At 41.3% G+C, this 14,625-nt stretch overlaps 1 protein-coding gene across 1 annotated transcript in view; it reads right to left on the reverse strand.

Annotated features, from left to right (window-relative positions):
* The window catches only part of OTOG (otogelin), a 147,001-nt gene that overhangs the window by 27,954 nt on the left and 104,422 nt on the right, over window positions 1-14,625 (reverse strand). Inside the window, exons 37-40 of the mRNA XM_054027475.1 lie at window positions 13,839-13,928; window positions 9,678-9,861; window positions 4,953-5,173; window positions 2,644-2,782 (exon numbers count right to left, since the gene is read on the reverse strand). Of these exons, the coding sequence (XP_053883450.1) occupies window positions 2,644-2,782; window positions 4,953-5,173; window positions 9,678-9,861; window positions 13,839-13,928 (634 nt within the window). The remainder of the gene's footprint in view (window positions 1-2,643; window positions 2,783-4,952; window positions 5,174-9,677; window positions 9,862-13,838; window positions 13,929-14,625) is intronic.

Below are 14,625 nucleotides of genomic sequence, written 5' to 3' on the forward strand. Positions count from 1 at the left end.
AATGGCAAGGCTACTAATGTTAGCCAAAAATGGATCATCATCTTCTTGGTCTGAGAGTGGTGGGGAAAGGACATTAGTTCTAAAAAGTTGTGTTGAGGTAGGGTGACCAGATTACCAGCATAAAATATCGGGATGGGGGCGGAGCCAAAAAGGGGGGGCGGAGCAAAAAGGGGGGGGCGGAGCAAAAAAAAAAAAAGTTTTAAGGGGCCTGGGGCATTAGCAGGCCCCGCACACTGCCCTCCCCGCGGAGCCTCCCGCCCCCTGGCCCGCCACGGGCATATGCGGGGCGCAGTGGGTCTGGGCGGGGGCAGTGCGGAGCAGGCAGGAGCCAGGGGGGGGGGGTCGGCAGGGGCCGAATCCCCGCTGCTGCCAGGGAGCCCCGCGCCTCTCCCTCCCGTTCGCGGCTGTGGCTCCTTCCCGGCGGGACGCGCCTCCCGCTGCCCCGGGCACATGCGGCGCACATCCCCCGCGCCTAGTCTCCCTCCCGCCGGGAAGGAGCAGCTGGACGCGCGCCGCATGTGCCCGGGGGGCGCGTCCCGCCGGGAAGGAGCCGCAGCCGCGAGCGGGAGGGAGAGGCGCGGGGCTCCCCGGCAGCAGCAGAGATTCGGCCTAGGCCCCCGCGCCGCCCACCTGGCCCCTGCCCGCTCCGCGCTGCCCCCCGACCGGACCCACCTCGCTGCCCCGTGGGCTGGAGCAGCCTTCAGGCTGCACTCCCAGTCCTGGGTGCATCAGCCCGGGCAGAAGCCCTCTGGCGCAGCGGGGGGCTCACAGCTGAGCCCCCCTGTCTCCCTCCCTTGCCAGCCCCCCTTTGCCCGCCCGGTGCCCGGGTGCTGGAGCTGACTCACCAGCTCCAGCATCCAGGCACCGCCACCACCCCCTCCCCCCAGGCTTGCGCTGCCATGCTGCAAGCCTGGGAGGGAGGAGGAATGCTGGGGAAGAGGCGGGGCCAGGGTGGGGATTTGGAGAGGGAGCCAATGGGGGAAGGAGAGGGCGGAGCCGGGGCGAGGGGGGCCCGAGCGCCAGAGCGGAAGGGAAAATTTCTTCTTTGTCCAGTGTCCCAATCAAACATTGGTCGGGACGCGGGACAAAGAAGCAAATATTGGGACAGTCCCGATAAAATCGGGACATCTGGTCACCCTATATTGAGGCCCTGCAAGTCTGCAGTCTGATCAGCACAGAGTGCAGCATGCTCACTACACCCCTCGATGTGATGATGCCTAACCCACACAAAGTTGCTAACTGGAATGATGGCCATGATGGGAGGTCAGAACACAGTTTACAGAGGGAGTGCTTGCTCAGGAATGGGGAAGGCTCAAGTTAAAACAAATGCCCTAAGGGTTAGTTTGAAGAGGGAATTGATTTTACTCAGCTCATCACTACCAAAAATACTCATGATACCCCACAGGAAATATCCACGATGCCCCTATAATCACAGGATTCTGGGCTCTTAAAAACTGGATCACAACACATCTCCATTTAGCGACCAGAAAATATGAAGACGATTTCACTGTTTTTGCCTACTACATACCCCCAGCAGAGGTCACTATGGTATAACAATAAAAGAGGGTGATGTCTCTTCACCAAGTTTCAAATACTTGACTATATTCCAAATTTATTTTGTGAGCTCTATAGTAAAATAGTAATTTGCAAGTTAGAGCAGTATCAGTTGAGAAAGTTACCAACCCTACAATCTGCTTTGTAGTTCACAGTTTTCTATACTCAGACTGTATTTTTACTTAAAAATCCTTGCCCAAAAACACAGTCCCTTTTATTTACAAAGATATCACATATGCCTGTCTGAAAGATTTTTATTTGATTTCCAAATATTGTGTGGCATATATGTGTGTGTGTGTGTGTGTGTGTGTGTGTGTGTGTGTGTGTGTGTGTGTGTGTGTGTGTGTGTGTGTGTGAGAGAGAGAGAGAGAGAGAGTGTGTGTGAGTGCGCGCATATATACTGTATATAAAAATATCATATATGTCATGATTTTAAAGTACTGTTTTCCACAGAACTTTCCCTGTTCCATTTCTATTATATCATTCTCCTGGGCCATGCACTCCTTCATCTACAGCACCTACAGATGGTAGCTGTAATCCACGTATATTCATACTGGTACATACAGACCATATTTGTCTCTGAGGCATTCTTTAATACTATTTATGAAGAAGTATTCATTCAAGATCCTCTTCTCTCTCTCTCTCCAGTTAGTGCCCTTTACTTTCCAAACACCCTCATTGCTGCGGTCCTTCCTCCAGCCAAAGAAGGCTGGGTGAAACTTTTTTCAAAGCTCTTTAGTGTGAATCTGAGAATGGGCCAGAGAGGCTCACACCAGAGCAACAAGAAAAAAACATCCTTTCCATTGTTCACTCTCTCCTGCAGATATCTTAGCATGCTACCACTTGTCTTTGTTCTAGTTATCTGTCTAGATTCTAGGTAATAGATCATTCATCACCATGGCATCTGAGCACTTATTAAGCAAGAACTCTGATCCTAAATGTATTGTGATGCTGCAAAGCAGGTAGATCAGCTAAAGTGATCTATTTCTATAAACACACCACACTAAAACACATTGCATTATCTTTGACTTGCAATAACTCATGCTTTAAAGAAACCTCATGCAATACACCTTAGAACATAGTACTTACAGCAGTAATCTGAACTTCTCCACTTTATGCAGATATTAAATTTGTTACACATGGCCACATAGGCAGCCAGTGCTACACAAGGATTCTGAATGTATTCCACATCTTGAACCCACAGGTCACAGAATAATTCAGGTGGAACCTAATAAATAATAAATACATGGATTAATGTTGCACAGTGAATGTACCTTCATATCGTGATGCAATAGGGTGAACATCTCCACTACTTTGGGGATCCTATCATGCAATTATATGAGCTAGTGACAGGGAAATCACAAGGTCTGCCCGGCTGGACTGAAGGTACAGAAGCGACATTGGGCACCCAGCCTTCCCAAGTAAATGAAGAGGATTTATTTTCCAAGGGCATCTGAAAATGAACATTTCTGAATGTAAAGAGAATGCAGGGAACTCTTATTTTCCCTGAACCAAGTAATTTGGGATGCTTAGGGCAAAAAGTAATAGTATTCTTCCCAATGGGAAGCATAATCATTCTTGTCATGAAATACCTTATTCTCTGTTTTTCTTCCTTTTTCCCCTGTATTTCCATCTAGACTTTAGCCTTTCATCTAGCATTACCCTCCTATTTCATGTGTGAGAATGCAGGGTATCTAGGTGTAGTCTCCTTTAGAGAGAGACATCTAGAAGCAATGATAAGTTTCCAGTGCCTGCTCTTGGATCAGTGGCTCTCAAACTTTTTTACTGGTGACCCCTTTCACATAGCAAGCCTCTAATTGCGACCTCCCTTATAAATTAAAAACACTTTTTAATATATTATTTAACACCATTATAAATGCTGGAGGCAAGCAGGGTTTGGGGTGGAGGTTGACAGCTCATGACCCCACATGTAATCACCTTGTGACCCCCTGAGATGTCCCGACCCCCAGTTTGAGAACCCCTGTCTTGGATGGTTGGAAGAGAATCCAGACTAATCCAAAAGACAGCTGGAAAGAATGGCAGCTAGGGACACAAACCAGCATGTTACCTACAGCTCTCATTGGTTTTCCAATATGTTTCTACCTTGTAAATGATTTCCCTCCACAGTTTGTCAAAAATATGTTTTTGTCTAACTGGTGCATTATGTGTATGTTATTCGCTTTAAGGTGGTGCCATGTGGGGCTATTATGGGATAGATGGATTGGATGGCAGCTCCCAACCTTGAGTATACAAGATCCAATTCACCACTGTGTTACTCTACTTCTACAACAGTGAGACTCCACTGAAATCATTAGTTATGTAAAAAATTGAGTAAGACTGTATTGAACCAGGCTCACCCATTAAAATGAGATCAGGCCTAGAGGTGGCAGAAGGCACCTCATAGGTTTGTTCCTACAGCAAGGCTCCTTGGCTCCCATTGAGGAATGCTCAGCCAATATGGAACAGAGAGCTCAGGTTCCCTTAAGTGCTGGATGTGTCATAAAAGAGTTTAAATTGCAGTTTGCATAGGTAACATTTTTAAAAGCGCCTATGTCCCATTTTCACTTAGAAATCTAAGTCTCTCTGAAAGCCAATAGGACTTAGGCTCCTAAATACCTAAATCAGTTTTGAAAATGGGACTTAAGTGACTGGGAAAATTGTACCTTATGTCACTATGTATCCCATGACCGCTTTACATGCTACCTTGACCAAGAATATTGATTATTATGCTTGTTCATGGCCTGCAACTCCGTTAAAATGTACCAGCACATTTGTTCATGAGTCTGAACAATCATGAGCATATTTCACTCTCTGTGCAATCGTTAAATTGGCTGCTATATACTGGCTGACTGTGAGCTGGCAATGTTGGTCTTTAAAACCCATTAAAGCATAACCGCTGGCTACATCTGAGACCTATTTGAGCCTCAAACCTTTTCTCCTTTGTCTATATATATTGTATTCTTAGAATTACCATTATAAGACCCACATTTACTGTCTTTCCCTCCCATACCTTTCCGGCACTTTTCATCATAATCTACTAATCTACTGTCATCTGTTTGATTTTAAGTGGACTGTTTTTGTCTTATATGATGCAGAAACATGAGTGCCTTTACTGGGGTCACTTTCAAATAAAACTGTATTATTAATATTAAACCTATATGGCAGCCACCGATTTTGAATGTCAGCTGCTGTAATGCAAGTCTCATATTGATCAGCTCCGTTCTTCAGTTAATTTTCTGCAACAAATGTAAAGCTATAACAGGATGCACAGATATCACTCATGACATTTATGATGCATTATTACATTTAGCTACATTAAAAACATCATATCAAATAAATAAAAATCTATCAAAATTAAATCTCTCTAATACAGTAAACCTCTGAAATAATTAACGTACATAAGGATGACAGCTACTGAAGGTCTGGTTCAACACCAAGCTGAAACACCTGGAACAGTCCATGACTGAACAATTAGTTTCTTGGTGCCTGTCTTCTCCAACATACTTTAATGTGCTTGGCACCTGCCAGCTGTCTATAAAATTCGATGGAGCATCAGTTTTGCTTAAAACTGTTCTGTTGGGCAGCATCAGGTCATTTGCTGAGCTTCCATCACAGAAACCTGCATATGATCATAGTAACAACATGTTAGCACTGCTGTGGGTTGTGCACTTTTTTATCTTGATGCATAACTGAAGTTCAAATAAATTAGCTAACTTTTCTGATTAAAATCAATAAGCACAGGGTTTGTCTACACTCAGTAAAAGATGTGCGGCACAGCCGTGGCTGGCCCAGGTCAGCTGACTCAGGCTCACAGGGCGGGGAAAGTCTCAGATCTTGGGCTCCAGTCTGAGCCCAAATGTCTACCCTGCAATTTTATAGCCCAGCAGCCTCAGCCTACAAGCCCAAGTCAAGACCGGGGCTCTGAGACTCATTGCTGTGGGTCTTTTATCACAATGTAGACATACCCCAAGTATTGAACTATATACATAGCATATTAGTATCCGAGTCTAACAAAATGTGGCAGATTGTTAGTAGGACCAAAATGCACAACTATTCATCCACAAACAAGTTAAGCAAAGTGAAAGTAAGGAAAAGAAATATTATTTTTGAAATGTAAAGGATGGAAGAAAGAAGGAGCACAAAGTAAGAAAAGGCAGAATTCTGCTTTGTGTACCAAAGATGGGTGAAAGCAGATGTATTGCATCTAGAGGCTCCAGAAGGAATTCTCTACCTATGAGTTCTTAGGTACTAAGGAACTTAATATGTTAAGTGGCCCCCATTAACATAATAACTTTGTGCCTCAAAATCTTTGATAGGAGTACTTGTGGCACCTTAGAGACTAACAAATTTATTAGAGCATAAGCTTTCGTGGACTACAGCCCACTTCTTCGGATTCATATAGGAAGTGGGCTGTAGTCCACGAAAGCTTATGCTCTAATAAATTTGTTAGTCTCTAAGGTGCCACAAGTACTCCTGTTCTTTTTGCGGGTACAGACTAACACGGCTGCTACTCTGAAATCTTTGATGTATGTAATCTCACAAACCCCTATGAAGTAAGAAAGTACTATAAGAATTCCTCATGGATGCTCCTGGCATGGACTTCAGAGCAGGAATTATGTCACCACCCATACAGAAGGTGGAACATGTGCCCTGCTCTGCAGCCAGTGAACTCTACTACCATTTGCTGGCAGTTAACTCTATTGCCATGCACATGAGAACTTCCATAAGGATGTTAATAGAGAGTTGGGACTAACACTCCACACCCCCACGAGTTTTGTCAGCCTCTGTGTAAAGGTGAAAGAGGAGGAGCCCTCCAGAATCTGGCCAGTTTGCCATAATGTACTGCAGCCCAAAGGGGGCATCTGCCTATAGCATAAACCATCCATCCTCAACATAAACTGGTATAACTGGTAGCCTCTGCTCAGGAGAGACTCACATCTGGAATAGCATGAAGATTGAAGGGAGGGATGCACTGATCCTTTGGGAGAGCTGTTTAGGGCATGCCCATGCTCTGAGCACTCAGTTTCAAAAGCACTAAACAAAAATTCATTAAAAAAATTAAAAGGACATAAAAGCAGCTCTCTGTTTAACCGACAATGCAAAAAGGGTAAATGTCATTGTGGTATAAGAAGGAGTTCCCGTGAAATACCTAGACATACTTATCTGACACTGTATTAACTTTTACACACACACACACACACACACACACACAAACATGCTACTACCTGTGGGCTGAGTCGAATACCTATAGGCTTAAGAGATAGCATATTGAAGTGTAGCTTTTGGCACCCAGAGAGACATTAATATCACTCCTCGGCTGAAAAGAACCAGTCTTTTCTACATTCATTGATCAGAAAGCAGCATCACATTTCATCTCTGTTTTAAACTAAAATAGTTGGGAACCTTGAAAGATCTTGGAACAGGGGCAATATTGTAGCAAGGCAGGAAAGATTATGGCAAGACATCTGGTCAATGTAAAGTGGGGGGGTGCTCCATCCATCACCTCTGGAAGCTATTTTTTGGGCCATCAACTATAAAAGCAACATGATGGACAAATCCACTATCCCTTTTTTCTAGGAAGCACTGTTTGTTGCAAAGGGCTTTTAGAAAGTTCCTTTTTCTCACAGTCTCTGTACTTATATGGACTAGTTCCAAAGCTATTTGTCCAGTAATTCAAGAGGGATTTAATCCTTTCTCAATGAAAGGGGAATTGGCTTGATTTTATCATTTTTCACCCATACGTGGGGCCAGATTCTTCTCCCATTGAAGCCACTGGCAAAACACCTATTGATTTCATTGGTAAGAACAGGCCTTTGGAGAGAAGAAATCTTTTGGAAGGTGCAAATAGTTCATAGGGGAAACTTATTTCTGGCTGATGCTTTTGTCAGCTTAAGGAGGCCTTGTGAGGAGATGGAGTTTATGAAACAAAATGGGATGAATATAATGAGCCTCTCAAAGAGTTACTTTCCACAGGACTGTTGCCCAATCTGGCAAGTCTCTCCCACCTTCATATCTTGCACAGGTGGGGAGTAACTCCCATTGTAAAAGAGATTTAATAATAATAAAAAATAATATATGGAGATATGCCTATCTCATAGAACTGGAAGGGACCCCAAAAGGTCTTCGAGTCCAGCCCCCTGCCTTCACTAGCAGGACCAAGTACTGATTTTGCCCCAGATCCCTAAGTGGCCCCCTCAAGGATTGAACTCACAAACCCTGGGTTTAGCAGGCCAATGCTCAAACCACTGAGCTATCCCTCACTGAGGTACTCATTTACTTTCACCACAGTTCTGCATCCTGGCCAGGCTGTGAGGCTCTGAAACACTGGTGTAATTCAGACCCAGTCTTGCCCCTCATCCCACAGCCAGCAGTCTGTGTTTGGGAGGGTCAGGGATGAAAGTGGGTCCTCTGTATCCTGTGCTGGGGTGTAGTCTCCCTGATCCCAAAGTAGTATTGGAAATGCAGCTTTCAGCAGCAGACCAAAAGATCTTCTCTCCTAGGAAGTTTGGGTATGAGGGCAGCTCATCGCATTGTGACCCCTCCAATTCTGAAACATATGTTATTGAAAGGCTCCTACTGAGGCACCCAAGTTCCCACTATCTTCCTGTCTCCTTCAGGCAATGACCCTCATGATCCTCCCCAAACCCATGATGCCTCAACAGCTACCATTTGTTTGGGGGGGGGCAGAGGGTTCTCTACCTGAGCCCCCTATTGGCCAATTCCCTATTGTCTATGCTAGAGCTTGTTCCAAGACATATACTTGTTGCCACCAAGCAGGAGCACCAAATAGCTCCCCCATGTGAGTGAAGTGGAGAAATCAGGAGCCATAGGGGCAAATCTGTCAGGAAAATATGGAGCAACCCTCTGCAGAAGAAGCGCTTGAAGCACCAGCCTAGAAAGAACACATAAATGTCTTGTAACGTTGTTAACAGGCAATGTGCATTGGAAATGTATTACTGAATTCCAGGATTCTCTTTGCGATAGCAATCAGGCTAGTAAGACAAAGAAATCGTGCAGGCTAAATATGATCCTAGGCCTAATGAAACATTTTATCTTTATCTTCTTGATTCTGTTTATTCTAAGTAAGATGGACATTAAAAAAGGATTAGGACTAAGTCAGAAAAAAGAAAGAAAAAAAACTCAGAATAAAGAGAACATAATAATCAATTTTATACTGATATTAATTTCAAGCTCTCCTTCTCTGAGGCATGTTACTGTCTGTAGGACATGGAACTTGACTGAGCTATCATTGGTATTTGATACTGTGCTACACATATTTGCCCTTTCTGAAATTGGCAAGATAGTGTAATGATGAACTTTGTATTCCTGATTTCAAGCTCTGCTTTAGAGCAGAGGATAATTCAAATGTCAGAGTGGAGATTTATATCAATTAATATAATGCTATAGACCTAACATCTCATCCATACAACTTCCAGAAACAATGAAACCATGTGTACATACCATAGAAATCTAATAGTGATCATAATTTAAAAGTTATTAGCATATACGTGCACACACACACACACACACACACACACACACACACAAAACTCTGAACTAATTCAGCAGCAACATACATACATACATACAACTCTGAACTAATTCAGCAACAAGATCAATCTAGACTGGTTCTATGAAGTTAATAGCTATCACTATCCCTCCCATTAAATAAATACAGACCTTTGGAAAGTGAAAATAGCAGATTGTATTTCCTATCTGATGGATAGCAAACACTAAATCTATTAATGACCTCATTTGATGCCAAGGGTGCCTTAATGTAAGACACATTTCATCCTTATGACTAGGCTATCTATTTGGACATTACTTCAGTGTTTGTGCCTGTGATCAAATAGCCTAAATCCAAAAGTATAATTCCCAGAAAAAATAATTGCACTTCAAAGCTGGGCATCAATCAGCATTTCAACAATTTAGATGGTTAACAACAGTTTTATATTTATACTATTTTAACATTCACAACTATCTAAATTGTTCTATGATCATCCTTTTAGGTTCCATACGGACACGTGTAAGCCTGAACCTGCTCATGATATTATTTGTAACCAGGAAAAAGCTTCTCCTTTCTTCTGCAAAGCATTTGAACGCTTACAATACTCTCTACTTACCACATAGTCCCAAGACTTTTGGTTCACTGGTTGTATTTGACTCTATGATCACCATACCAGTGCTGTGAAACCACTGAATCCTGATATTTGTTGGTGTCTCAATTATATACATGAAGCCAGTGTCCTCAATTTTAAATCCATATTTTCTAACTGTAGGCCAGGCATATCTTGAATTTACAGTTATCTAAAAAGATGGTATAAACAAAGGCACAGCAGTTATCTGAATGCTTCATTATACTGGAAGCTATTTTACTTTCTGTGATCGCTATATGTCCATGAAACTTTTGGAATGAAACATGAATTGATTTTATTATTCATTGGAAAGACAATCCAGGTTTTCCAAAATGCCCCGTGAACATGGTCTGACTTTTGAACCAGCCTAGCCCAACCTATGGTTTCAAGAGACAGGCATGCAAAACCTAGGCAACTCTTTTACCACGCAAAACTCAGCTGTTGCCCTAACAAACTTTGACCATTTGTACAAAAGCACTCGATGAGGGGGCTAAAATGAAAGCATTTGATTCTTTTCAAACAACTTTTAAGTCACTGATCTTTTGAGACTGCCCCTATGGTTTCTTTATACAACACTGGCAAAATATTTGGCTGTAATACAGGGTGAGTCCCAGATTCAGAACTAAATTTTCACAACTGGGTTTCTTCTTTTTAAAAATATACTTTGAATATATACACACACAAGAAAAAAGCTCCCAGTTGGTTGCTGCTGAAATGACCATCCTATCACTAAGGGGGATCACCCATCTAGGATCAAACTACTGGAAGAATTGAACATTTCAGATAATAAAAAGCTATGGTTTTATGGAAATATTTTCTGTAATAAGAACAAAACAAGGAAAATTATGATAGATAAAATTGTTTCTAAATGAAATAAAGCTATTCAAAACTTCTCACACACTTCTCTTTAAGGGGAGATGATTGGAGCTATAAGGGCACCCCTAGGACAGTGAGGTATGTCCAGCATGATTGTAAATGGGAAGCATTGTACAGGATACATGAATGAATTAAGAGCCTTACTAAAGATTCATGACTCTCATTTGCTGTGTGCTCTGGTTCATAAATAGACCCACCCATTTCAACCTGTTGCTTCAATTTTATGAGTTACTTTCTCAAATTTCAAACTGCTAGTATTATAGAAACTCCATTGTGAATGCAGAGAAAAAGACCAATGAGCAACTGTGTAATCCCTATTTGGAGGCACCAGAAAATTTCTGACAATCTATAATGTTAATAATTAAAACAGTATATAACAGGTTTATTATGCACCTTACACAGCTATCTATAATGTGTAGGAGAAAAAACTGTGTGATCATGGGGGACTTCAGTTTGAATAACATATACTTGCGGTGCTCATGCTGCTAGTACTAAAACAGCCTGGGGATTTCTAAACATTACAGATGACAATTTCCTAACTCCAAAAGAGTTGCAGCCAGGATGGGGGAAACTATATAGTAGACCTTCTCCTAACAGAAAAAGAGGAACTGATCACAGAACTAAAAGTTAATGGTAGCTTAGGTGCAAGTGATCATGACTTGATCACATTTATAATGTGCAAGCAGAATAAAGTCCAGAACCATAATATATATATACTTGGTGATTTAATAGGGCCAATTTCACAAAGGTGAAAACAATTCTGAGCCAAATCAGGTGGAAGGAAGACTTTAAACAGAAAAATGTGAATGATAATTGGGAAACAATTAAGGACACTTTATCAGATGCCTGTAATGGGGTCTACAAACCTCATGCTGAGCAGAGTCAGAAGGGGGAGGAGACCCTCTCCTGCCTACAGGCAAGAAGCTTGACCACACCCCCACAACTGCCTGTCATGGAGGCAGGCACCCACAGCTGCAACCAATAGGGAAAACAAAACCTGCTATAAAAAGAGAGAGAGCTCAGAGAAGGAAAGGGAGATAGAAAGGTCTGGGATAGTGAAGGGGTAACAGCCCTGCACTAGGCTGCCTCCAGAGAGAGAAAGAGACTGAAGCAGATCACTAATTAGAGGCCAGGGGCCAAGAACTCTCTTGACCAAGAGCTAACCAAAGGAAGCCAGTCAGGGGCAGTAGAAACCATTCAAAAGACCACATCAAGGACTGGTATGAATGTCCCAAAAGCCATAATCCCATAATAGCGGAAGAAGGTTGTGCTGGCTAAAAACAACAACCTGGTTTAGAGAAGTGATGGTAAAAAATAAAAAAATCATTTACAACAAATAGTTATTAATATAAATCAAAAGTTAGGAATTGTAGAAACTGATAAGGGAAGCTAAGGGACACAAAGAGAAAGCTATGGCCAGTAGAGTTCAGGAGAATAAGAAGTTATAAAAATATATTAGGAAGAAAAAGAATCCTAACAATGGTATTGGTCCATTATTAGATGGAAAAGGTAGAATTATCCATAATAATGCAAAAATGCAGAAATATTTCTATTCTGTATTAGAGGAAAAAGAGATGATATAGTCTCATCATATGGTGATAACACTCTTTCCATCCCACTAGTATCTCTGGAGGATATTAAACAGAAGCAATTACAGTTAGGCATTTTAAAATCAGCAGGTCCAGATAACTTGCATCCAAGTGATTTAAAAGAGCTGGCTGAGGAGCTCGCTGGACCATTAACATTGATTTTCAACATGTCTTGGAGTACCGCGGAAGTTCCAGAAGACGGGAGAAAAACTAATGCTGTGCCAATATTTTAAAAATGTAAACGGGATGACCCAGGTAATTTTAGGCCTGTCAGTCTGACATGGATCCCAGGCAAGATAATGGAGCAGCTGATATGGGACCTGATTAGTAAAAAACTAAAGGAAGGTAATATAATTTAGAAAATCAGCATGGGTTTTTGAAAAATAGATGCTGTCAGACTAACTTGCTATGTTGTTTTCCCATGAAATTACAACTTTTGTTGATAAACGTAATAGCATTCACATACTATATTTGGCATACTTCTGTAAGGCATTTGACTTGGTACTTCATGACATTTTGGTTAAAAAACTAAAACAATACAAAATTTACATGGCACACATTAAATGGATTAAAAGCTGGCTAAGTCATCGGTCTCAAAATATAAATGTAAATGGTGATTTGTTATCAAGTGGGTCTGTTTCCAGTGCGGTCCTGTGGGGATCAATTCTTGGCCCTACGGTATTTAACATTTTAATCAATGATCTGGAAGAGAACTTCAAATCATCACTGATAAAGTTTGCAGATGACACAAAAATTGGGGGAGTTGTAAATAATAAAGAGGACAGATCACTGATTCAGAACAATCTACTATCACTTGGGAAACTGGGTGCAAGCAAACAATATGAATTTTAATATGACTAAATGTAAATATGTAAATCTGGGAACAAAGAAATTAAGCCATACTTAGAGGGTGGGGAATTCTATCCTGGGAAGAAATTACTCCGAAAAGGATTTTTTGGGGGTTGTTTTGGATAATCAGTTGAATATAAGCTCCCACCAGGGCCAAAAGAGCTCATATGATCCTGGGATGCACAAACAGGGGACTCTTGAGTAGGAGTAGAGGGGTTATTTTACCTCTGAATTTGACAATGGTGTGACCGCTGCTGGAATACTGTGTCCAGTTCTGATGCCCACAATACAAGAAGCATGTTGATAAACTGGAGAGGGTTCAGTGAGGAATCACGAGAATAATTAAAAGATTAGAAAACATGCCCTATAGAGATACAGTCAAGGAGCTCAATGTATTTAATTTAACAAAGAGAAAGTTAAGGGGTGAGTTGATCACAGTCCGCAAGTACCTAGATGGGGAACTATTCATAATGAACTCGTCAATCTAGCAGAGAAAGGTATAACACTATCCAATGTCTAGAAGTTGAAACTAGACCCATTCAGACTGGAAATAAGACATAATTTTGTAATGGTATGAGCAATTAACTTTTGCACAATTTACCAAGGATAGTGGTGGATTCTTCATCACTGGCAATTTTTAAATCAAGATTGGATGTTTTTTCTAAAAGACATGAATTATTTTGGGGACGTTCTATGGCCCGTGGTGTACAGCAGGTCAGACTAGATCACAATGGCCTTAGAACCTCTGACTCTATTACGGGAAAGTAAAATATTATGTAAATAGCAAGAGAGAACCAAATAAATAAAGAAATAAACAAAATCTCCAAGAACTTACTTTTCTGTTTAAACGATCAATGATTATTTGGTTTGACAAATAGGTTAAATTCAGCATTGCCGGGCACAGTGAAGTCAAGTTTAAGTGACCCTGCAGAGAAAGCAAAAATTGTGAACTTAAGTTAAGATGTGAATATTTTTTACATGCTAATTATGTAGTATTTTTAAGTAATGGGACACTAGGGGCATTTTTGTATGTTCAGTTTTTGAAAGAGGAACACATCTGCTGAATGAAGTTTATACAGATTAACTAAGAACTCTTTCTTTCTTTGTATGAGCTATGTTTGTGGGATAACGTTCATTTGAATAACATTTCTTCAGGATGTCTACATTAAATGTGTCAATTTATGATGTTCTGGAAAACTGTGTTAAGCCATCACATTTCAAAAAGCTGAAATACAAGGGGTTCATAAACAGCAACGCCACTGATTAGGGGCATGGAAAAGAATGAATTAAAAAGATTCAAACTGTTTTCCTTAGGGTAGACACAAATATGAGGGGGAAAGATAAATATACACAAAATATCAAGTTTTCTAGAAAAGTCGTATCAGGAATATATGCATCATTCTATTCACCCTCTTGTAACACAAGAATTAGGGACATTCAATGCAATGGATAGGTAGCAAATTCAAACATCATAAATGAAAATACTTTTTCACACACTGCATAATTAGCCACTGGAACTCATTGCCACAAGATATCATTGAGGCCAAATACTTAGAAGGGTTTATAAACGAGCCAGACATTTATATGGGTAACAAGAATATCCATTTATAATAGTAAAGGTT

The sequence above is a fragment of the Malaclemys terrapin genome, chromosome 4, assembly GCF_027887155.1.
Source record: "Malaclemys terrapin pileata isolate rMalTer1 chromosome 4, rMalTer1.hap1, whole genome shotgun sequence".
Lineage (NCBI taxonomy): Eukaryota > Metazoa > Chordata > Testudines > Emydidae > Malaclemys > Malaclemys terrapin.